Below are 23,693 nucleotides of genomic sequence, written 5' to 3' on the forward strand. Positions count from 1 at the left end.
CATCTAATACTCCAGACAATAGAGCTGATTAAAAATGGTCATTTCTGCATTTGCACAGTTGGTGAATTGCTCTTTCTTATCCTAGGTTATCCCTTTACCAGGTGTGCATTCTGGCTGTGAATACGCGTTCCTTACGCCACACCAGATTCTGCTAATATACTCATAAAGCCCTGGACTCCTTCCTGACGGTGAAGCCAGCATCCCCCACCCCTTCCATTGCACATTCTAATGCACCGCACAGATTTTCTCGCAAGTCTCTGTTCTTACCTAACCCGCCCCCCTTTCTTTCACCGCCTCAAGCTGCTCTCCTCAGGGTCTCTATTTTAAGACGTGCAAATTAAATACTTTAGAAAAACGGGAGAAACAAAACCATTCTTTAGAATAAAACCCTGTGTCTTTGACGTACTCTACCTTATTGTAGTTGTTCTGGAGTTTCATCCTTTTTCAGTTTGTCCCCCCGCACCCCCCTCCCCCCAGTTTTCATCCGATTCAGTGTTTCCCCTTATTAGTGCGAATGTTCTAGAGTTTGAATATGGACTAACGTAGGACTCTTTCAGAAGGGCTGTGCGAGGTGAGGGACGTTTGAAAACTTGAGTGATTTTCGTAGCTGTTCTTAGAAGTTTTGCTTAATGTGAAGGAGTCCAATTCCAAAAAGAAAGGACGTATGTCATTATGTTATCCTCACTTTTTGCCTTCCCCTACTGATCCTGAGGCAGCCCAAATCCGACTTTTTTTTTTTAAGCATCAGGACGAAGGTCACAAATTTTCCTCTCACAAATTTACCAGAGTTAGCAATTTAGGTTAAGTTTGTAATGATAGATAATGTGACTCTAGTGAGATTAACCTGATCCCAGCAATTTTAAAAACGAAGAAATTGGTTCCATTCCTCTAAAGAACCATGGCCTAATGCCATGCTGTTTCCCCGCTTAATTACATGAAAAGAAGGCATTTTTAATGTGTATTTTTATAGGAGCCCTTGCTTAATGACTCTAAAAGTCAGGCAAATTTCAGTTACAAAGAGCTTTTGAACTATATTGTCAGGTGGTTGAATTCCAAATCCATGAGCTCATAATATTTTTTTTCTCATCAGTTTTTACCAGTATTAGTCGAAAGAGTTAATTAAGTCAGCTGTTACTTATTAGGTCAAATTTAGGTAATATAGTATCTATTAAGAACTGCTTAAATGGAGCTGATAGTGACTGACGCTTTTTCTTGAGGTTGACATTTCACACCGTGTTGCTTTTAACCTGATGTATCTTGTAGAGCTAGGGGGCACTGTGTAGTAGTGTCAGGGTTTGGCTCTCAGTGAGATCAACCACGCATTTGTAGCTGATGGCACAGGGCGGGTCGTGAAAGAGCGCTCAGATCCTGAATTGTGTGTGCAGGGTATGTGTGTAAAATGATTTAAGGTAAAAGTGAAATTTCTAGTCTGCAGAACCCAACTTCCTTTGCTTTTCTGTAAGAAAGTGTTCTTAACATATAAAAAGAAATAGTGTGAATTTAAGGTGAGTGAGTATGAATGAATGCTTGGGATAATTTGGTGTGATTGGAGATATTAAAGATGAGGAGGTAAGGGAAATACCAAGGAATTAAAGAAGAGAAAAGGTCCTGTAAATCTCAAGTCCTACAAAGTTGCTCTGTCTGTGAGCTTCTGTGGTAATTTGCATTAAAAATTATTTAGCACAGATACAGTCATTTCTTGCTGTTTGTTAAGAGGATGTTTAAAGCTGTATTTGTTATCTTCATTCACTGGATAAATCTTTGTATCTTTGATAAATACGACAACCACCTCAAACACTGTAAATAAGATGGCTAGTGGAAACTTTAAAGTGTCACTTAACATTATTTGAGGTTCTCATTGCTGAACATACTACAGTAAATACTGTGAGAACAATTAATATGGCATAAAGACCAATATCAGCAAAATATCATAATTATACTTACTGTTTAGAAAAATTTCTTCAGTATAATATGCATTAGCATCAGTATAAGTTTGTGTATTTTAAAACTTAGAGGTCTTTTTTCCCAAGTTTGAACCCCAGGCAAATTTTACAGTTTAAACTTCTGTGTGATGAACAACTGGACTCTTATTTTTAATCAACTCTTCGTCTCTTGTTCCGTATCACTCAAACGTGATGTATTTCCTACAGAGCTGGGAAAATCCAAGACTGTTTGCCTTTTTGGGGGAAAAAAAATCAGTAGACAAAAGAGATCTTCATTTTGTTCTATCAAGTAGCTTAACATTGTTTAAGAAGTGTAATTACATCCTCATCTGAAGCAGAGTTCTCATGTTAGCTCTCTATGTAAATTTTGCACACAAAAGGGAAGGCAGGTGGTGGCAGAATCCAGCTTCCTAACATAATACTTCATAAAAGCTTTGTCGTATTGGTTTGTGATTTATGAATTAGAGTAGCTAATTTTATAAAATTAGCATAATGGAAAAAGAATAATAGCATTTAGGCTGTTAAACTATTTTAGGCAGTAGTGTTTGCTAGTTTGCTATGCTGGGAGTGTCCTTGAGAAGTGTGTTTTATTAATACTGCACCAGCAAAGAACTTCCTTCTAACTAATCAGATGGCTAGTTTTACATGGTTTTGTTTTGTTTTGTTTTTTTTCTGTTGAGTAAAATTTCAGAAAAGTCATTTGTGCCCTTCAACTTTTTGTTTTCTATTAAAGAAATACATTCTTATTGTGGAAAGTATAAAGAAGAATATAGTGCACAAAAAAGTGTATGTGTAATTAATTCCTCCACCAGTAGGAATAAATCATTCTTGACATTATGACATATTTCCCTCTAGTCTTTTTTTTAATGCATTTTTTCCATAGATGAGATCACATGTTAGATACACTTATAAGTTGTATCTTCCCCCCATTTACCATTATAGCCTAAACATTTTGCTTATTAAATAGAACTCTATAAAACATTTTTAATAGCTGCATAGTGTTCTACTTTGTAGATGAATCCTATTTCACAGCAATTTCCTTATTATTTAACATTATACAGTTTCCAGTTTTCACGTATAATAAATAATTTGCAGTTTATAATTTTTGTGTATATAACTCTCTGCATTTTCAGTTTTCCTAGAGAGGAGGAATTGGGGGTAAGTTCCTAGAAGGGAAATTACCAAGTGAGACGTTATTATTTGTACATTGAAGAATAATTCATTTTTATTATCAAATCTATTGTGCTTTATATTAAACATTTTTTAAAGTGTATAAATGAAAAGAATTACCTATAATATCACCACCCAGGGATAACCATCATTAGTTACTTTCTAGTTTCTTTTCTGTGACAGATAATTGAGTTTTCCTCAGTACCATACCTCCTTCATTTCTCGGCTAAAGAGCATGTAAATGAATGGTCCATAATCTTAAAGATATTTGGCATGTAGATACTGGGCTGCTTATACTTAAGAGAACCTGAAATGTAAAAATGATAGCAAGGACATTCTTGGGGGAGAATATAGCTCAAGTGGTAGAGCACATGCTTAGCATGTACGAGGTCCTGGGTTCAATCCCCAGTACCTCCTCTAAGTAAATAAATCAATCTGATTACCTCCCCCACCAAAAAAAAAAACAAAAAAAACCCAAAAGTGATAGCAAGGGCATTCTGAAACTGCTTTTGTTCACTGAAGAGCTTTCTGTGTGCATTTTGGGACTTTTATATTTAGGCATAATTTGTAAACTAACTACCACCTTAAAATTGTAAGTACTTTAAAAATTTTCCGTATACTTAGAATTTCATTTTTAAGGCAAGGGTAGAAGCAAGAGAAGGGCATATTACACCCTGATTACAGTGTTTCTTGAAGAAGAGAACTTAATTTTTTAATACATTTGAATTTTACGTTTTGCTTTAAAATTTTAAGGCTACACTCAGTAGTCTTCGTATTAACCTTGTCCTGTGAAATATCCCAGATGTGAAGAAGCAGCTGTACTGTGTGCACCAGGAGGAATTGTTACCATTTAACTTGATCACTAATATTTGTATCTAGGCCTATGTATGATCTTTAATTGTGTGTTGAAATAAAAATTATATTTGTCATGGAACATATATGCTTTATTAGGAATTGTTCTCTAGTTTATTAGCACCCCAGACAAGTAATATTTGGCAGATTATTCTGCTAAATATTGTTCAAAATGATCTGCTCTTTGGGAGAGTTTGGAGGGGGACAAACATGCAAAATAAGAATTGTATAAATTTTTATATTCTGTGTAAATGCTTTAACAGTTAATACATTCTACTTTTGATTCCACTGGGAAATTCTGTCTCAGTCATCAGGCAATTAAGAAAAGACTTATTTGGAAATAACTGAAACTGGCCTTGATTCCTGGATTCACATGATGATATTTGATTTATGGCCCACTGCTGATGGCAGATTCATTTCCTTAGGGCCAAATGGATTCCAGAAATTCATTAAGATAGTTTTCTTTCCTCTCTAGTGTACCTCGTACCTCTTCCACCTTCCATTTCCATATTTTTGAAATAAGTTATTTATGTAAAAGTTCCTTTATGCAGAACATTTGTAGAGAATGCTTCCCCACCTTTCAAAGAGAAACAGCCCATATATCCAGTTTGAGATTATTAGAAGAATGATAGACAGTTACATTTGGGAATTTCATCAGAAACTTTTCATTAAATTTTTTTTAATAAACAGGTTTAGAGATAAATCTTGAAGGAATTAAACTGAAAATTGATGCTAAAATTAGTTTTTTAAGTTCTTTAAAATAAATATTTGTGTGTTTTTCCTCCAGTTACAAAAGGAAGGCATTTTCATTGTAGACATTGTTGAAAAGCTTGAAGAAGAAAATAAAATAAACATGCTTATTTTAATTCCATCATCCAGACCAGGAGACAACCACTGTTAATATTTGGTTCATACTCTATTAGCTATTTTATATGTATGCAATAAAATTGATGTTATCTATACATACAATCTGTGTTTTTTAATTAATGTGTTGCTAACATTTTCCCAAGCTTTAAAAAAATACATCGAAAGCATGGTTAAATAGTATCCTTGTGTATCACCATCTGTATTTTATTTCATCAGTTTCCTATTATTGAACATTAAGATTATTTCTCTCTTGTGAGTTCTCTTTCTAAAATACTGTTTCAGAGAGCATTGCTGTATATACCTCTTTGTGCATCTATCTGATTGTTTCCTCAGGATTATCCCATAGCAGTGGAATTCTTGGCTCAAGGAGTATGTCTTTACATCCGTATCTGATGGCATGAGATACCAGATTACCCTCCAGAAGGGTAATAATTTTCATCCGGAAAATGCATATTTAGCAGGAATTTTTTTTTAATCTTTCCTAGTTTGGTAGGGGGAAACAATATTTGAATTTGAATTTGCATTTCTTTGATTTACTTTGATCATGCAGTTTTATGACTTTATATTTTGTGAATTGCTTTTTGTTCTTTGGCCCATTTTTTTAAACTGAGTTGTCTTTTTTGCTAATTTGTTTAAGTAATTTTTAAGATAGGGTTTATTTTTAATCAGTTCTTATAAGGTCTTAAGAATTCTCAGTTCAGTTTTTGTGGATCTAAAAGTGCAGTGACATTAACCTTTCCTGCAATCTCTTTTCCTTACCCACCATTATAAAAGTCAAATTAAACTTTAATGAGGATTTATTTTATTATATAAATTCTTACATTTTCAAAGTCAAATTTTACATTGGAAAAAAATGTCTAATTGATTTATTCTTAAAGGGTAACTGGAGACCTCCATGTCAGTTTTACCATTGGCTTTTACTGCTTTCAGAAACCCTTTCGTTGTAGCTCAATCACAATCACTGTTTAATCATATGATAGGCAGGAATGTTCTGATTCCACCTATGTTTTGATATACAAGCTTGAAAGTGTGTTAATTTTTTAACTTCAAAGATCTAACTGTATTGTCAGGATTTTGCTACGTGGTACTTCAGAAGGACCACAGAGAAATAATGTATTAGTAGTAAAGAGCGCTAAAGCAAATACCACCTGAGAAAGCAAATTTATGTTAATCTCTTCTAATATTTTACTAGAAGAATAGCTCTTATTGTGTGACTTATAAATTCCCCCACAGCCAGTTTTGTGTGTGGTCTCTTTAAGTGCATGAGATTAATATTTCTTTTATGAGAAGTGAAATCATTTTTTCTAAAATTATCAAAAAATAATGTTATCATTAAACTTACATTTTGAAAAATGAAAAAAAATCCCTTTGATCCATCAGTTTAACACTATTTCATTTCTCCTCTTAGATTTAATCCCTTTTCTTCCTTGCAGGTTTGTGTTTTACATAGTTGCTGCTTTTTCTTCATTTAGTGGGGATTTTTTTTTCATAGTTGTTATTTTTGCATATATTTTTTAACATGGTTGGAAACACTTCTATGTATAGAGTCTGCATAATTAATATTTAAACCTTATTAAATAATATAGCCATTTTATAGAGAATTTAGAAAATAAGAAAATGAAAATGACTAATATTTCACAGATGGAGAAGTTAACATATATAATAAATACAACTCCACTTTTCTTTTTCTTCTTATAACTCCCCACTTCACTTTTTTTTCTTATTGGAAAAACAATTCATGCTCACAGAAGAAAAATTGCACAGAAAAATAAATCAGGAAAATAATTCATGATTTTTTCACCTACTGATAACATTTTTGTCATGTTTCTATCTAGTTTTTACAAGTCTTTTTCTATACATAACCTTTGTTGAGACTGCACTGATACCTTGAATTTTTATTTAATATTTAACCTAATTATTTCTCCATATTATTAAAAGGAGCTATTTTAATAGCTGTATAATAGTCATAATAGAGATTTACCATAATTCATATAATTGTTTTATGTTTCTCTTTTTATATTATAAACAATACTGGAGTATATTTGCACATAAATCTTTATCATCATTTCAGATTATTTTCTACAAATAATTTTTCAGAAGTAGAAATCTTAGACTAAGTGAGATGGATGATTTTTAAGTTTTTTGGTAAAGATTGCCAAATAACCTTCCAGAAAAATTATAACCTATTTTATATTCCTACTAGCAATCTATAAAAGTGGCCATCTCATTGAACTTTAGCCCACAAGGGGGTTTACTTTTTAATCTTTGTAAATATAATAAGGAAAAAAAGTATTTTTGAGATATAATTGACAGATAACATTGTATTAGGTATATGTGCATTTTCCTATTTATAAGGTTGAATATTCAGTGTTGCTACTTTACATGGGATTTATTTTGATAGTAATTATTTTAGTTTATCAATATGCTCTCCAAAGTTGTATAAGAAACCTTCCTTTTGTGTCCTAGCGGAAGGAATGTTAATTTTTTTAATCACCATATAAATTCATTGAAGGTTTTTTTTTAAAGATACTGCATACATAATTAGAGAGTTGAATAATTTAGGTGAACTACAACAAAGAAAGGATCCTTCAATTTAGAGTCCCTTGCTTGACTTTGTTGTGACCATACAGATTTTGTCCTTGGTACTATGTTTGGAACTAAGTAGAGAAGGGATGCAGAGAGGAATTTCCCAGAAATCTAAGTTTATAGTTATCTTTAAAATGAACCCTTTCGTAAGTTGGGAATTTTGTACACCATTGCGGAAACACCCAAATGTATATTTTTTTATTCATAAAATTTGTTTTCCAAAATGTGTTCTCCTTTTTCTCACAGACCTACTAAGTTCCTTGAAGGTAGGAATCAGATCTCATTCATTGTTGTTTCCTGGGTCTAATTCTGGGCACACAACAGGTGCTCAGTAAATGTGTGAGTAATAGGCTCTTTGAAGAGTGAAAAGCTGGAACTTTGAGTTAGAAGGCCTGTGGTTTCTCCCCACTAATTCACTTGAGCTTTAGGACCTTTGTAGATGATGTGACATCTTTTGAACTTCAGTTTCATCAACTCATGGATGTACTGCTTGTACCATGTACTTTAAAAAAATGGAGAAATGAGTGAGATAAAATGTGTGAAAGTATCTTGTTAAATTAAAAAGTGCTGTGCAGTTGTGAAATTCATCATCATCACCATTATTATATTTCTGGGAAGTATTTGGCAAAGAGTCCCATTGTTAAGAAATTACCAGGAAGAGTATCGCCGAGACTCTTAGCTGATCACCAAAAATTCAGTTTCCTCTTCTTCCTGGACCTACAGCTTGGCTGTTTCTTGGCCTCCCTTGCATATAGGTATGGTCACATAACTGAGTTTTAACTAGCGGAGTAAACAGAAACACTGTGTTCCACTTCCAGACCTGGCCAATTAAAACTTGCAGAAGAGCTTTTTTCTCCTTCTGTCCAGCTGGAAAGGAGGCAGACTTCAGGGTTATCTACCCTTTACCCTTTACTACCTTGGCTTACCTGTTAAAACTAGTGAAGGCTCCTTGTATCCTCATATACCTGTACAGAAGAGGGCTGGCTACCTGCTAACTTCTTCACCCATCCAGTTTTGCTATGTGAGCAATCAACTTCTGTTGTGTTTGAATCAGTATACATTTTGGGGCCTCCGTGTTAGAGCAGTTAGACTCTCCCTAACTATCACAAGCAGCAAGCTGACACAGCATCCGCTTTTTCATAATCCTCTGATAGCAGCCTTAAAACAAGGGACAGCAGTGTCAAGATATAAATACACAGGGCTGTGGATGACATAACATATAGTCTGTGGCCCCAGATAAAAGTGAGGACGGAATTCTGTTTTGTCACTGGAGAATTTTTTTTGGCTGAGAACAGTTAAATAATGAGGTTTATAACTTACTAAAGTTTAGTTAGATGATTTATGTATTTTCACTTTTTCATTGAGGCCAAGATTTCAATAGTGTCAAAGAGAATATATCTCTTGGTAATACCTCGCTTATATTGTATTTAGTATCTAAACTTTTTCTAACATTAAATATGATGCTCAAATATGTATAATAAAAAATTTTCTTAATAACAGTAATCATAATGAGATTTTTTTTAAACCATGATTCCTTTCTCTCCAATTCTTTTTCTATGTATTAGATGATCATTTGGTTGTAAAAGTTTTTTCTTGGGGAGGGGTTACTGGTATCTAGATACATTCTAGAAATTGTAAGGCAAGACATTTTCCTCAAAATATGCATGTCTGTGAAACTCCACGTTACCTTCCTCAGGAATATTGAGGGAATTAAAATATATACTTATCCTTTTATCTGGCAGCTTTTACCCCAAATTACCCAAAGCGATACCATATTCTGTTGTCCTCTTAATTGGACAGGTGAAGTCTTTTTAAATGTATTTAGTTTTGAGGTGGTCCAAGAATGTTCCTAGTAACAAGTACAACACTGATCAGTCACTTATCTAGCCGTCAAAGGTTAGTACATTTTACTTTCTAGAATAGTTTGATTATGGGAATAAATAAAATACTGCCAAACATCATAAAAATAGTTATCACAAAATCTACACACTTTACTGACTACAGAAGGAGCTACCCCCTTTCTTCTTAGGCAATAAATTTAATTTTATTCACCATATTTAGTAATCTGATTTCCTCCAGGAAGCTTGAGTTCTTCTATGGGTTATAATTAAGTTCAAATTAGGGAAAAAGCTATAGGCAGCAAAATAGAAAGAGAGAAAGGTAAGAAATAAACCTTACAGTAGAACTTTAGGGAGAACAGCAGAGGACAGAGCAGCTGTAAGGAAAGAAGAAAAAACTAATTGTATAAATAGGAGTCTAAGGGAATTAAGTGAATTGACAACCTGAGTTAAGAAATCATCTTGGTTACCTTTTTAGACATATTGGACTATTATAGCACATACAATAATTGATATATTACCCAGAAACCACAACATAAGACTGAATTACTTTAAGGAGACTTTTGGGTAGAATGTGGAGTACATTTCAGAGTTTCTTCAGAGCTTATTATAATTAAGTTTGGGTGGTTCCCAATTATCTGAAAAAATTTTACTTAGAATTGCTTATTTCATAACCAAATACCAAGTTTTAAAAATTTGTTCTTTTTGCATGCAAAAAGTGTGCAATTGTTCATTTCTGATTACTTATCCACATTCAATGCAGTTCCCTCAGTAAGTCAGACAGAGAAAGACAAATATATATCACTTATGTGTGGAATCTAAAATAAAATGATACAAATTTTATTTACGAACCAAAAATAGACTCACAGACATAGGAAACAAACTATGGTTACCAAAGGGGAAAGGGCAAGGGAGGGATAAATTAGGAGTTTGGGATTAGCAGATACACACTACTATATATAAAATAGGTAAACAACAAGGACCTACTGTATAGCACAGTAACCCATATTCAGTTTCTTGTAATAACATATAATGGAAATGAATGTGAAAAATAGTGTATAGGATGTATGTATATATATTAACTGAATCACTTTGCTGTATACCTGAAACTAACATCGTATGTCAGCTACACGCCAATAAAAAAACAAAATTAAAGCAAAAACAAAAACAAATGCAGTTCCCTTGAATTATTAACCTTGCAGTGGTTTGGGTTCCTATCCAGTTATGACAGGAAAAGGCCACATATTTTGAAGTCACATTCCTTTAAGGAAGTCAAAATTCAGCATAATTACTAACATTTGAGTCTTTGCACTTTGATTTTTAAAGCAAAATTTAATCCAATTGGGATTTTTTTCACTTAGATGGATTTTAATACTTTATACTTAGTTGTTCCCCCCCTCCCCAGAAAGGTATATCTATATTCTTTGGAACCTGTCACTTTCTTTTCTAGAAAAATTGTATTTCAGTATAATAGAGATTGTCTTCTACTTGGCCGACCATTTGTTTATAGATAGTTTGCTGTGGGATGATGACGAGTTGAAACTGCTGGGAATTTGCTTTTAAATGGAGTAAGAAGGCGTTACAGCTGTACTGAAAGAGAAATGTATTTTATTAAAGTAAATTTGCAGGGTTATTCTTCATAGCACACTAAAGACTCTCCCAGACGAAATCTACCACGGGGCCTTATTCATGGTGGATAGTTAAGAAATAGCTGCTGAATGATGAATGAACGCACACTGGAGTTAAGCTAGTTACCATTGTTGTCATAGTGACTTACAGGCGAAGTCTTAGATGTCATTTATTAAAAAGATGCTTAGCTGGAAAATGTTAACCACTGTATACTAATTGTATTTATTTGTGTCTGGGATGCAGGTGGCGATAAAAATAATAGATAAATCTCAGCTGGATGCAGTGAACCTTGAGAAAATCTACCGAGAAGTGCAAATAATGAAAATGTTAGACCACCCTCACATCATCAAACTGTATCAGGTATGGCGTAGCTTTGCACCTCTCTCTGCTTCTCATACCCGGTACCCTGTGTTACATCATCATTTTTTTTCTCTTTTATGTTAGTTTTTTTAATCTGTATAAAAGATAATTATGTGCTTTTATTAAGCTAAGTACCTCCAGTTTTCTTTATTTAAATAAAAAATGAAGCAATCAAAAACTACTAGCAGCTTAATTTTAAGTTGTCTCTCAGACTGTAAGTTATTTAATTTAAAAGTTTGTAGTTGTGTGTTTATGATACCCTGCTTGAACCTGCTGGGTTTGGGTGGTGGTATCATTAACAATAAGGACATGGCAGTTTTGCTGACTAGAAAAATATATTGTTTATGTTTTATGAAATACAAAGGCTAAAATAATATATTACCTAAGGGCGTACCTTATAATACCTAGAGCCAAACTTTATGTTTTGTTTCAGTTTTTTTTTATCAGATAAAGTAAATAAGCTAGTTTAAAAAAAATTAACCTAAGATATAATTTTTGTAAAATAAACTGCGCCTGTTTCAAGTATAAGCCATGTTTTTTAAAAGGAAGATTTTTTTCAGATTTTTAAAGAGTCATTTATGTTTACGAACGACCTTTTAAAATATTTCTATCCATTAATACTTAGAAATTTTATATTGGAAATCTATTTTAAAATGTTTCAGTATGCGAGTCTATGGCTTCGATCTCCAAAGTAAGATGTGTGCGCCCAGTGGTGGGCTGGATCAGCCTGGGCTGACTTGTGAGAGCTGATTGTTAAATTTTCAGAAGGTTTGTGAGCCGATTAACGTGTTAATAACTCAAAATTAGCAATGGTAGGAGTATTTTTACACCGCAGAAATTGGTTTACAAGTCAGGGCCTTTTATTTCCCTCTCAGAGAGCTAGCACTAACACACCACTCTGTGCACTCAAATTGGTTAGCACGAGTGTCCCTTGGGGCATAATAAGAAACTATTAGAACTTCTAATTCAATTTATCTTTTATATTTATCTTCTTGTGCATTTTATAATGTATATATTTAATATAGTATTTATACAGGGGCATAAGTATGTAATTTGTGTCTCTGCATGTACATAAATACATATGTGTGTCTATGTATACATGCATAAATACATTCGTGTATACATTTGACTAAGCAACTTTATTGGTAAAGACTTACAATTTAAAAGGTGTGGAGACCATTGGAGAGCATTACCACTAGCTAAGAATGAGCGACTGTTTTGTGCCACTCCAAACAATTCTTAAGGAAATTTAGAAACAATTTCTAAAACTATGGTGGGTCTCTTAGGTCAAATTTGTATCAGAGTATTTCTCCCTGTAAGCTCTTTATTTTTCCCTAAAGTGGATACTTATGAGAAACTAATCACATCCTTAGGAGTCTGATGAACCAAAGGCAAACTGAGGTTAAAACTACCATGATTCTTCAACTATACTTCAATTAAAACACAAAACAAACAAATAAACAAAAACTATCATGACTCACATGATAATTCTCTTTTTTTGAACTAAATAATCAGTTATATTGACTTACCTTTTGACTTGTTTAGACCCAAATTATAGGTAACTCTTAGTTTTCTGGCCCGATAGGGTATAGTCATAAACCTAAAATGCTAGATCAAAATTAGTTTTTAGCCTTTCAGGAGGTAGCAGTTAAATATGACATTATTAGCATGTGCCAGTATGAAAAAAGATAAAGAATGTTACAGAGAAGCAATCTAAAATTCACTCCTTTTGAATCCATTATTTCATTTCCTTTCAGTTTAGTGTAGTTTGGAAAATCAAACTTTGTGGCAATGACACACTTCCTTTGTGAACCTAGAAAAACTAATTTAAATAAAAGTGTGTAGCAGTGGGGTTATGAAGAAGCTTTTGAAGGATGTTTTAAAATACTGGTACTTTGTAACAACATTAAAGTGCATTGGGAGAAATATCACATTGTGCCAGGTGAGTTGGGCTACAGGCCAGATTAACTGAGCTCTGTTTTTATTATTCTTTTCTTAATCAGAGTCTACCCTATAACACAGGGCTCGGAGAGTCAGTGAGGAGATGGTAAAAAGTTGATCTTCAAAACTACTGTCCCCCACCACAAATAAAAACAAAAACAAACAAATAAACAAAAAAACTCCTGTTCCCTGTATTAACTCAAACTTGAATCTGTGTAACGGTGGAGGATTTTGTTAAAATGTAAATTCTTTGTGAGTGGGTCTGGGGTGGGGCCTGGGACTTCACATTTTTAACAGCTGTCTCAGCTGTGCTGTTGCTGTTGATCCATGGACCACACGTGGAGGACCAAAGGTCTAAATTTTTCGCAGAAGTGTTAGCATGAGAGTATCGTCAGCCTTGTAAACTTTGCCAGCTTCTGAAATGTTCATAACTTGATATTTTTATTAGTAGTTTTAATTTAAGTAACTTCATAGAACATTGTGGCAAATTACCATCTTTTCCTATCAGACTAAAATGGAATTATTTATCAATAGGTAATGGAGACCAAAAACATGTTGTACCTTGTGACAGAATATGCCAAAAATGGAGAAATTTTTGGTAAGCACATTTCTTTAAATTTTTTTTTTCATTTGAAAGTATCACTCATCTTTATTGGAGTATTTCCTATTAATTCTCCTGCTTGTGTAAAAGTTGCGAACATGAATTAGAAATTTTAAGCCTTAGAATATAATGAAGTATCCCGTAAGCTAAAAAATATAGAATGTATTTATTCTCTTGTATTTATGATATTAAAGCTATTGCTTAATTCATCTGTGTTAAGATTGGAGAATCAGAGATAGGGAGGTATTGCAGTCATATTGCAAAGGAGATTTTCTTTCCTATTATCTTCGTTTAACCTTTCTTTGCAGTATAAAGATAAGTCAGTAAATATTTACTGAGCTTCTACTGTGTCTCAGACATTGTACTAGATATGGAGGTACAGCGGTCACCTAAGTAAATAACACAGTCCCTGCCATTGTGGTTCTTACAGTCTGGTAAGCAGCTAACTGTGGCTCTAAGACCTCCGGCAAGTCACCAAGCCTCTCTGGGACTCAGTTCTTTTATCTCTAATAATAAAGTATTTGATTAATTGGCTTCTATGCTCTATTCTAATTCTTAAAAAATTATGACTATTACATTGTTCTAGCTTTCTTCTATTTTATTTTTACTCTATGGAACAAGAACGCTATAGATAATTGAAATATTTTGTTTTTTAACATAAATTTAGGTCCAAAATTGTTTTTTAAACAGGTTTATTAAAGAATAATTCACATATAGAAGTAAACCAGAAAGAGAAGGAAAAATACCATATGATATCACTTGTATGTGAAATCTTAAAAAGAGGCATAAATGAGCTTATTTACAAAACAGAAATGGACTCACAGACATAGAAAATAAACTTGTGGTTTTTAGGGTGGAGGGAGTGGGAAGAGATAAATTGAGAGTTTGAGATTTGCAGATACTAACTATTATATATAAAATAGATAAACAACAAGTTTCTACTGTAGAGCACAGGGAACTATATTTAATATCTTGTAGTAACCTATAATGAAAAAGAATATGAAAATGAATATATGTATGTTCATGTATGACTGAAACATTATGCTGGACACCAGACATTGGCACAACATTGTAAACTGACTATACGTCAATTACGTCAATTAAAAAATAATTTTTTTTTAAATGAAGAAAAGCGTTCCACGTAAGATGGAGCAGTAGAGTCAAGTTTACTATTTGAAACCAGAGATTAGATCAGGTGCTTCCATTTGCAAAACAAACCAAAAAAATGGAAATAAAGAAAAATGCATACTTTCAAAAAAAAGAATAATTCACATATAACCAGTTGCACATATTTAATGTATACAGTTTAATACGTTTCACACACATATACATGTCAAGATCACGGTCACTCCCAAGAGTGTCTTTGTGCCCCTTTGTTATCTCTTGTGCCCCACCTTACCACCAGACAAGCACTGGTCTGCTTTCTGTCACTATATTTGCTTATGTCTTCTGGAGTTTTATATAAAGGTACTCATATAGTGTGTACCTTTTCTTTGTCTGACTTCTTTCTCTCAGCATAATTATTTTAAGGTTCACCCATTTTGCTGCACTTATCAACATATCATTTCTTTTATTTTTTAAAGAGGCAATCGATCTTAGTGTTTATTTACTTATTATTTTTATTTATTTATTTATTATTGAAGTATAATCAGTTTACAGTGTTGTGTCGATTTCTGGTGTACAGCGTAGTGTTTCAGTCATACATATACATACATATATTCATTTTCATATTCTTTTTCGTTGTAGGTTACTATAAGATATACAGCATACAGTACAAACTTACTGTTTGTCTATTTTATGTACCATTTCTTTTTGTTGTAAGTAGTGTCCTATTATGTAAATAAACCAGTTCACTTACCCATTCATGTGTGGATAGACATGGAGTTGGTTTAAGTTTTTGGCTGTTACACATGAATTGCTATGAACATTCACGAGCAAGTCTTCAACTGACAGTCTACCTTCAAAAACTATTTACCACTTCGCATGTAGTGTGAGAACCTTACAGTAATGCACTTCTGTTTTACCCCTCCTGGCCTCTTATTTTCTTGCCACACATTTTATTTATACCTATTTTGAAAAACACAAAATACAGTGTCATCATTTTTGTTTAAAAAATCACTTTTGTTTTAAAAAGATACCAGTTTTTAAACAAATTTTATACATTCACCAGTGGCGTTGCCATTGCCACATCCTATGTAGATGCATGTGTTCATCTTCATTTCTTTATGTAGCTGCATGTTTTTATCTGGTGCCATTTTTCTTCTACCTGAAGGACTTTGTTTAGCATTTCTTACAGCGCAGGTCTGTTGGTGATAAAAATCTTTCAGCTTTTGTTATGTCTAAACTCCTTATTTTGTCTATTTTTAAATGATGTTGTACTGGGTATATAATTCTAGGTTAACTTTTTTCCTTTTAACACTTTGAAGATATTGCTCCACTGTCTTCTCATTTGCATTATTTCTGACAAGAAATCTGCTGTCATCTGTTTCCTCTATTCCTTTGTGTATAATGTGCCTTTTTTCTCTGGCTGCTTTTAAAGATTATCTGTTTATCACTTGATTATGATGTGCCTTTGTGTGGTTTTCTTCATGATTCTTTTGTTTCGTGTTCACTGAGCATTGAGCTTCTTAAATCTGTGAATGTAGTTCTACCAAATTCAGACAATTTTCAGCCAATATTTTTATTAATGATTTTTGTGGGGTTTTTTTTTTTTTTTGGATGGGGGGAGTGGAGTAGTTAGGTTTATTTGTTTACTTTTAACAGAGGTACTAGGAGTTGAACCCAGGACCTCCTGCATGCTAGGCATGCTCTCTATCCCTGAGCTAAACCCTTCCCTCTCAGCCAACATTTTTTTTAACCAGTTTTGCTGGCCTCTTCTGCAGAGACTCCACTTACACATATGTTAGGCTGTTTGAGATTGTCTCACTGTTCACTCCTTCCAATTTTAAAAATTCTTCTTTCTTTCTGTATTTAATTTTGGATAGTTGCTATTTTTATGCCTTCAAATTCACTATTCTTCCTTCTGCAATATCTAATCTGCCATTAATCTCATCTAGTGTGTTTTTCATCTCAGACTTTGTAGTTTTCAGCTCTATAAACTTGCCTAGGGTCTTTTTTAAAAAAAAAAAATCTTCTATGTCTTCAGTTGGCTTTTTGAACATTTGGAGTACGCTTTTAATAACTTTTCATGCCCATGTCTAATTCCGGCATATCCATCAGATTAATTTTAAATGGTTTATATTTCTCCTCATTTTTGGTTATATTTTCCTGCTTCTTCACGTGCCTGGTAGTCTTTGACTGGAAGCCAGACATTGTCAGTTTAACCTTATTGGTTACCACATATTTTGTATTCCTATAACTTGTCTTGAGCTTTGTTCTGGGATGCAGTCAAGTTACTTGGAAACAGTTTGCTCCATCTGAGTCTTCCTTTTATAATTAGAGCAGTACTCAGTCTAAGTCCAATGATTTTCCCACTTCAGAATACTTTACCCCATGCCCCAGGAATTACCGGGGAGGGGGTTTAGCCTGGCCAGTAGGAACCAGCACTGCTCCTTGTACACGGCACTGTTCTCTCTAATCCTCTCAGACGGTTCTTTCTTTGGCCTTGGGTAGTTTTCTCACACATGTGTGCCCATCAACCCTCTCCTGAATACTCAGTGGGTACCCCTTACAGATCCTTGGGGTTCTCCCTATGTGTAGCTCTCTCTTCTCTGATACTTTGTTTTGTGACCTCTGTCTGCCTTGTTCTCCTTTAAGACTCTCAGCTCTGTCTCCTCAACTCAAGGACTTTGCTGTGTTCTGCCCAGGTTTCCCCTCCCTATGTTGTGACTTAGACATTCTCTCAAGATGTTAGTTGAGGGCATTCATGGGTCTCACTTCCTTTATTCTCTGTCTCTCAGAGATCACCTTCCTTCTTCTCCTGGTGTTCAATGTCTTATAAATCAGTGCTTGATATATTTTTGTCTGTTTTTTGTTTATTTGTTGAAGTAGGGAGTCGTTTTGGGCAAGAGGGTAAATCTGGCCTCTGGTACTCCATCTTGGTGGAAAGCGGAAGTCTGATCCTCTCAAAATTATCTTTAATTTTAGTAATTATAGAAGAAAGAATTATATACATTTCTGTAGTTTAAAAAATGTGTCATTTACAGTTGTATTCTAAGTAAATAGTTCTAGATTGAATCATTTTCTAATTGTATGTCACAGCTTGCCACTTTTTTTTTTAATGTTATTGAGTTATAGTCAGTTTACAATGTTGTGTCAGTTTCTTCTGTATATATTTCCCTGTGCTATACAGTATAAACTTCTTTATGTATTCATAGCTTGCCTCTTTTACTTCTTTTTTATTCTGCTGCTTTTTAAGCTTATTTAAATCCTTAAGCTATTTGTTTCAATTAGGAGCTTCTTAGCTGATGCTATAATAGAATGGTGTGGGCTTTGAAGCCAACGAGGTTTACAATGCTGGCTGTACCGTATTAGTTGTTGCATTGCTTTGGGCAAGTTTCTTTTTTCCCTTGCCTTCCCTTCCCTTTCTTTTCCTTTCTTCTTTCTTTTTGTTCTTTTCCTTTTTCTTTCCTATACTTTCTTATATTCACCCATTCATTTAGTTAGGGAGTCAGTCTTTCAAGAAATCTTTATTGAAAACCAGCTGTATGCCACACGCTGTTCTCTGTGGGAAGACCATCACAACGAAGAAAACAGGTGAAAATTTCTGTTCTCACGAACCTCCCATTTTAGTGTGGGGAGAGAGACAGCAAGCAAAATAAGTAAATTGCATAGTACATTAGATGGTGTTGAGTGCTGCGGGAATGAGAAAGCAAGGAAGGGGGCGTGTGAAGTGGGCTGGTTGATTGCAGTATTAGGTAGAGTGTCAAGCCTCATTGATAGCTGAGCAAAGACTGGAAAGCACAGCCATATAGGTATGTGGGGAAGAGGGAGATTCAAGGAACAGGAAGAGTAAGTGCAAAGGTCCTGAGGCAGCAGTGTGCTTGGTGTGTTCAAGGAATAGCAGGGAGGCCAGTGTAGCTGGAGAGAAGCAACCAAGAGGGAAAAACAAGAGTGAGCAAGGGGGAAGAATAATAAGAGATGAGATCAGAAAGGTAAATGGGAGCCAGGAGTAGGGCAGACTTGTAGACCATTATAAGGATATTGGCTCTTACCTTGCATACAATTAAAGAACCGTTGGGGAGGGGTTTGAGCAAATAAGTGATTGTATCTAATTTAACATTTTAAAAATGTCACTCTGGCACCTATGTTGAGAATAGAGTGTAGTGGGCAAGGGTGGAAACGGGAGACAAGGAGGCTGTTGCAGGAGTCCAAGTGAGAGATGATGATGACTCAGACCAGGGTAGCCGTAGTGCACATGGTGCTAAGTGGTCACAGTATGTTTTGAATGAGTCGAATCAGTCAGATTTCTTGACAGGTGGAGACCACTTAAGTAGCGAGTATGATTAGGGAAGAGACCAATGTCTGATCCCTGAGGCATTAAAAGCTTGGGAAAAGAGGAAGAACCAGCAAAGAAGACAGAGAAGAAGACCAAGAGAATGCAGTTTCCTGGAAACCAGGGGAAGAAAGTGTCCTCAGGAGGATAGAGTGAACATCTGTGTCAGATGCTGCTGATAGATCAAGAAAGATGAAGGATGATAACTGGCCATTATATTTGGCAGTTGGTAAGAGCACTTTCGGTGCAGTGAGTGGACCAAAGCTACACTGAGGGGTTCTAATAAAAAATGAGAGAAGAAAAATGGATAGCATCAAATAGACAACTCTTAAAAGGATTTCTTTTTCAAAAAGGGAGAAGAGAAGTGGGAGGTTAGTTGAGACAGGGAGTGGGGTGAAGGGAAGGATTTTTAAATCTTTATTCATTGGAGTATTTTTAAGAACTTCAGGCTATAGTTTTATGAGTACACTAGAAATAGCTCTTACATATTATTTTCATTTTTTTTTTTTGAGGGGGAGGTAATTAGGTTTATTTATCTATTTATTGGATGGAAGTACTGGGGGATTGAACCCAGGACCTCATGCATACTAAGCATGTGCTCTACCATGGAGTTATACCCTCCCCCCTCTAGAAATAGCTGTCACATGTTAGATGTCATGTCTATGAAAATGGAGTATTCTAAATTGCTCCTTCTTGCTAAGACCTTTGATGATAAAAGTTTGGATCACATTGTTTTATATAAATTGAAGCATAATTTGGGGATTTTTATAATGTGTAAAGTTTAATTTTAATGTAAAAAAGCTAGAATAAATAAGGAAGATAAGACAGAGTAAGCTGGAGACTCAGGTAGGTACAAGCAAAGAACATTCTGGCAGCCAAACGGTTTCTGGCATGGAGCTCACAAGGACAGTAAAATAGAAGTGAGGAGGTGCACTTTGTGGAACGTTAATCAAATGGTGAAAAGTATGTGTAACATTTAAAGTGAATTCTGAGGCAGAAGTGTTTTCATTCAGTTCGAGACTTAGACGAAACAGAACCACAACATTCAACTATGTATTAAGAACTGTGAAGATTTCTCATTGGTGTTTATAACTTAGGAGTTACTCTTTACTTAACAAGTATTCCTTTAGTACCTCCTCTGTGCTAGAGGGCATTTTGTTCCTTATGTATTTTTTCATTCCTTAAAGTTTGTGTTTATGTGGTCAGCACATCATGCGCTGTATTCTTGACAAAGGACGTGAAATTAAGCCCTTCTGTTCCCACAGTCACCACCCATATCCAGGCTTTTATCACCTCATGTCTCAATTAGCAACGACCTCATGTTCTACTGCCCCCGTTTCTTTTCCGGTCAAGTACATTTCTGATACATTTCCTGCTTAATCTTCCTCGGTTATTATTTCTAGTAGGTTACTACTGTGTGTTCAGTAACCTTCACTTAAACCTTCCTATTGCTTAGTGGATAAAATTCAAACTCTTCAATCTGCAAGTAGAGTAACTGCACTGAGTAAATGAGTGTGCCCAGCTATTCCTTGCACAGGTCTACATGTTGTCCCTGGAAACGGACAACCCAGTTGCCTCAGTTAATACTCAGTCTGTCTTCCTTCCTCCCTCCCCCTCTTCCTTCCTTCCTCCCTCCCCCTCTTTCTTCCTCCCTCCCCCTCTTCCCTCCTCTCTTTCTTTCTTTCGTCTGTATCTTTCTATCTTACAAGTTTTTGTTGTTAGTTTTTTTTTTTAATATATAAAAGTTAAGCATGTACCAGGATAAGAAGTTAGGTAATTCTGCAAGGTTTGTTACAAAACATACCAGTTTCCCACCCTCCTCCCCTCCCCTGTCTCCCTTCCTTAGCGGTAACTACTTTCTCTTCTTTCATCTGATTAGTTTAGACGTACCTCCATTTCCTTCAGTAATATGCTTATATGGAAGCTCCTGGCTTATTCTTTTTAAGGCATAATCTTCTGAATACCTTTTGAATTTTTTCCCTACTCCTGGGTGTAAGAGGCATGTGTTAGGTGTGCAGGACCGTTTGTGGGAGACCTTGAGTGTTTGGATAAAGGGTTAGGCTGACTCGTTAGAGTGGGCATCTGTGAGTCAAAAGATACTGATGAGCCAAAAAGTGATGATGTGTGTTAAGGACCTTTTTAGGAAGATACATCCAGCAGGGATGTGTGGGAATATTTTTATTGCCTACAGGTAGGAGGCTGAATGCCTAGTTTCAGAAGTTAGTTGTCAGATTCATAAGAAAAGAATTTAGGCAAAAGGCATTTCCAGTTTTAAAAATAACAAGTAACATTTATTGGGCACTCCCTTTCTGTTGGGTACTATTTAAAGTACTTTGCATCATTTATTTGTCTAAACTTCCCAGAAACCTTGTAAGATAGGCACTGAAAGATTCAGTAATTTGTCCAAAATCACACAGCAAGTAGGTGGAAGAGTCTGAATTTGAACCATGCGATTCCAGAGCCTGTCAGTTAATAATCGTATTCTGCTAGATCTCAAGAGTTCTTACTGACTGTCAAGAGGAAAAGTTATCAAGAGTTAGGAATTAAAGCAAATGTCATTGAAGAATATTTGTCATGTGGTTGACAGCAAGAGAGAGGTCTGGTTTCCAACGAAAAAATTACACATTAGATTTTAAACGTGCTGTTGGAGATAACATCAGGACATGTAGATTGATGTGAGCTGTTGGCAGCTGAAGAATAGAAGCAAATGACATTCAGAAGAGAACTTAAATTCACCAGTAAAAAGACAAACAACCCAACTTAACAACGGGCAGAAGACTGGAACCAGACACTTCACAGAAGAAGGATCTATAAATGACCAATAAAGCATGTGGAAAAATTACTCAACAGTATCAGTCATCAGAGAAATGCAAGTTAAAAGCTGCAGTGAGATAAGATTATCAACAAGAATGGTTAAAATTTAAAAGACAGATTATTCTAAACATGGGCGAGGATGTAAAACAGCTCGTGTTCTCATACGTCGCCAGTGGGAGTGTAACATGGTACAACCACTTGGGAGAACTATTTTTCAGTTTTTTACAAAATTAAATATGTGTGTGTGTGTGTGTGTGTGTATACACACAGCCTATTACGAAGAACTATTTTTCAGTTTTTTACAAAATTAAATATGTGTGTGTGTGTGTGTATGTATATACACACACACAGCCTATTACGAAGCAATTCTGTTCCTCAAGAAAAATGAAAACAAATGTTCATAAAATGACTTGTGCAAGAATATTCATAGCAACTTTTTTCAGAAGCAGGAGCAACCCAAATGTCCACCAATGGGAAAACGTATCCAAAGCAAATTGCGATCTAGTCATACCTTGAAAGATGACAACAATAAAAAGGAATGTGATTGTCTCTTTTCACTCTTTCTAAGGAGAGGGGAGAATTGACTGCAAAAGGCGTAAGAGGGAGCTATCTTGAGTGATGGAAATTCTTGTTTTTGTTTTGAGTGGTGGTGAGGCAGAGTGTACAGTTACCAGAAGGCATCTATGAATTTGCATTTTATGATATATAAATTATACCTCCGTAACTCCTTTTCTCTTAAAAAAGGGGAGTTTAGTAGTCGAGGTATAGACTTGAGAATTAGCTACGTAGAAGTGATGAGTGTAGCTGTAGTTAATAACGAAATCTCAGAGAGAAGGCGGCTGAAGGTGAGCCTTGATGATGCCTTCGTTGACAAGGCAGGTGAGTAAAGTGGAACTGGTGAAGTAGGCATGTACCTTGGGAAGTAAGGACTGCTTCTGTCCTGATTAGGCAAAGGGGAGAGAGTTTGGAGTGAAGAGGGGTGTGTTTGGTAATTAAGGGATCACCAGTGCTTAGAAGACAGTACTTCTCAATAAATGGGGAGATAAAACTAAATTTCAGGAAGTTATGGGCATATGGATGGTGAGAAAGGGGAGAAAGGTTTTACAAAACGATTTTGAAGTTTTTAAGGTAGGAAGACTTTTTACTGGGCTGTATAGAGTTCAGCATTGTGTCGTGGTTTTGTTTGTGGTGCTGGGCTTGGTGTTTGAAGAAGCTAGAAAAGAAAAGAATGTAGTCAGGAAAGAAGAGAAGTTGGTGTAACAAGGTAGACCAGTGATCAGGGGCACAGAGGGAGCGCTGGCTTAGTGGAGAGGGATTTGTCCTGCCCTGAGGAGGCGCGCCCCTGTGCAGCCCAGTGGGACTTAGAGCTGGTGCTGAGGGCTAGGCCACCCAGGCACTCTGGGTGAAATAAAAGGAAGATGAGTTTAATCTAGAACAGACTGAATTCATTCTGTAATGTGGCAGATGAGCCGTCAGGGAAAAGAGCAATACATTAGACACTGCAGGATGGGGAAAGGTTAAGCAGCTGGTGGTGTTCATATGACAGTCGAGGGAGGAATGAAAGCATCGATCATTAGCAGCGTGGGAGTTCACGGTAGACTCACAGTCAGCAGTGCTTCCCAACCAGGAAGAGAAGCAGCAGACAATATAAATGACCC

General features: G+C 35.2%; 1 protein-coding gene across 3 annotated transcripts in view; it reads left to right on the forward strand.

Moving 5' to 3' along the window:
• Nucleotides 1-23,693, forward strand: part of SIK2 (salt inducible kinase 2) — a 113,885-nt gene that overhangs the window by 885 nt on the left and 89,307 nt on the right. For all 3 annotated transcript variants that reach the window (XR_010378896.1, XM_031443747.2, XM_064482032.1), the window contains exons 2-3: nucleotides 11,129-11,245; nucleotides 13,721-13,784. Coding sequence is in view for 2 of the 3 variants with exons in the window: in XM_031443747.2 (XP_031299607.2) it covers nucleotides 11,129-11,245; nucleotides 13,721-13,784 (181 nt within the window). In the remaining variant the exon portion in view is untranslated. The remainder of the gene's footprint in view (nucleotides 1-11,128; nucleotides 11,246-13,720; nucleotides 13,785-23,693) is intronic.

This window comes from Camelus dromedarius, chromosome 34, assembly GCF_036321535.1.
Source record: "Camelus dromedarius isolate mCamDro1 chromosome 34, mCamDro1.pat, whole genome shotgun sequence".
Lineage (NCBI taxonomy): Eukaryota > Metazoa > Chordata > Mammalia > Artiodactyla > Camelidae > Camelus > Camelus dromedarius.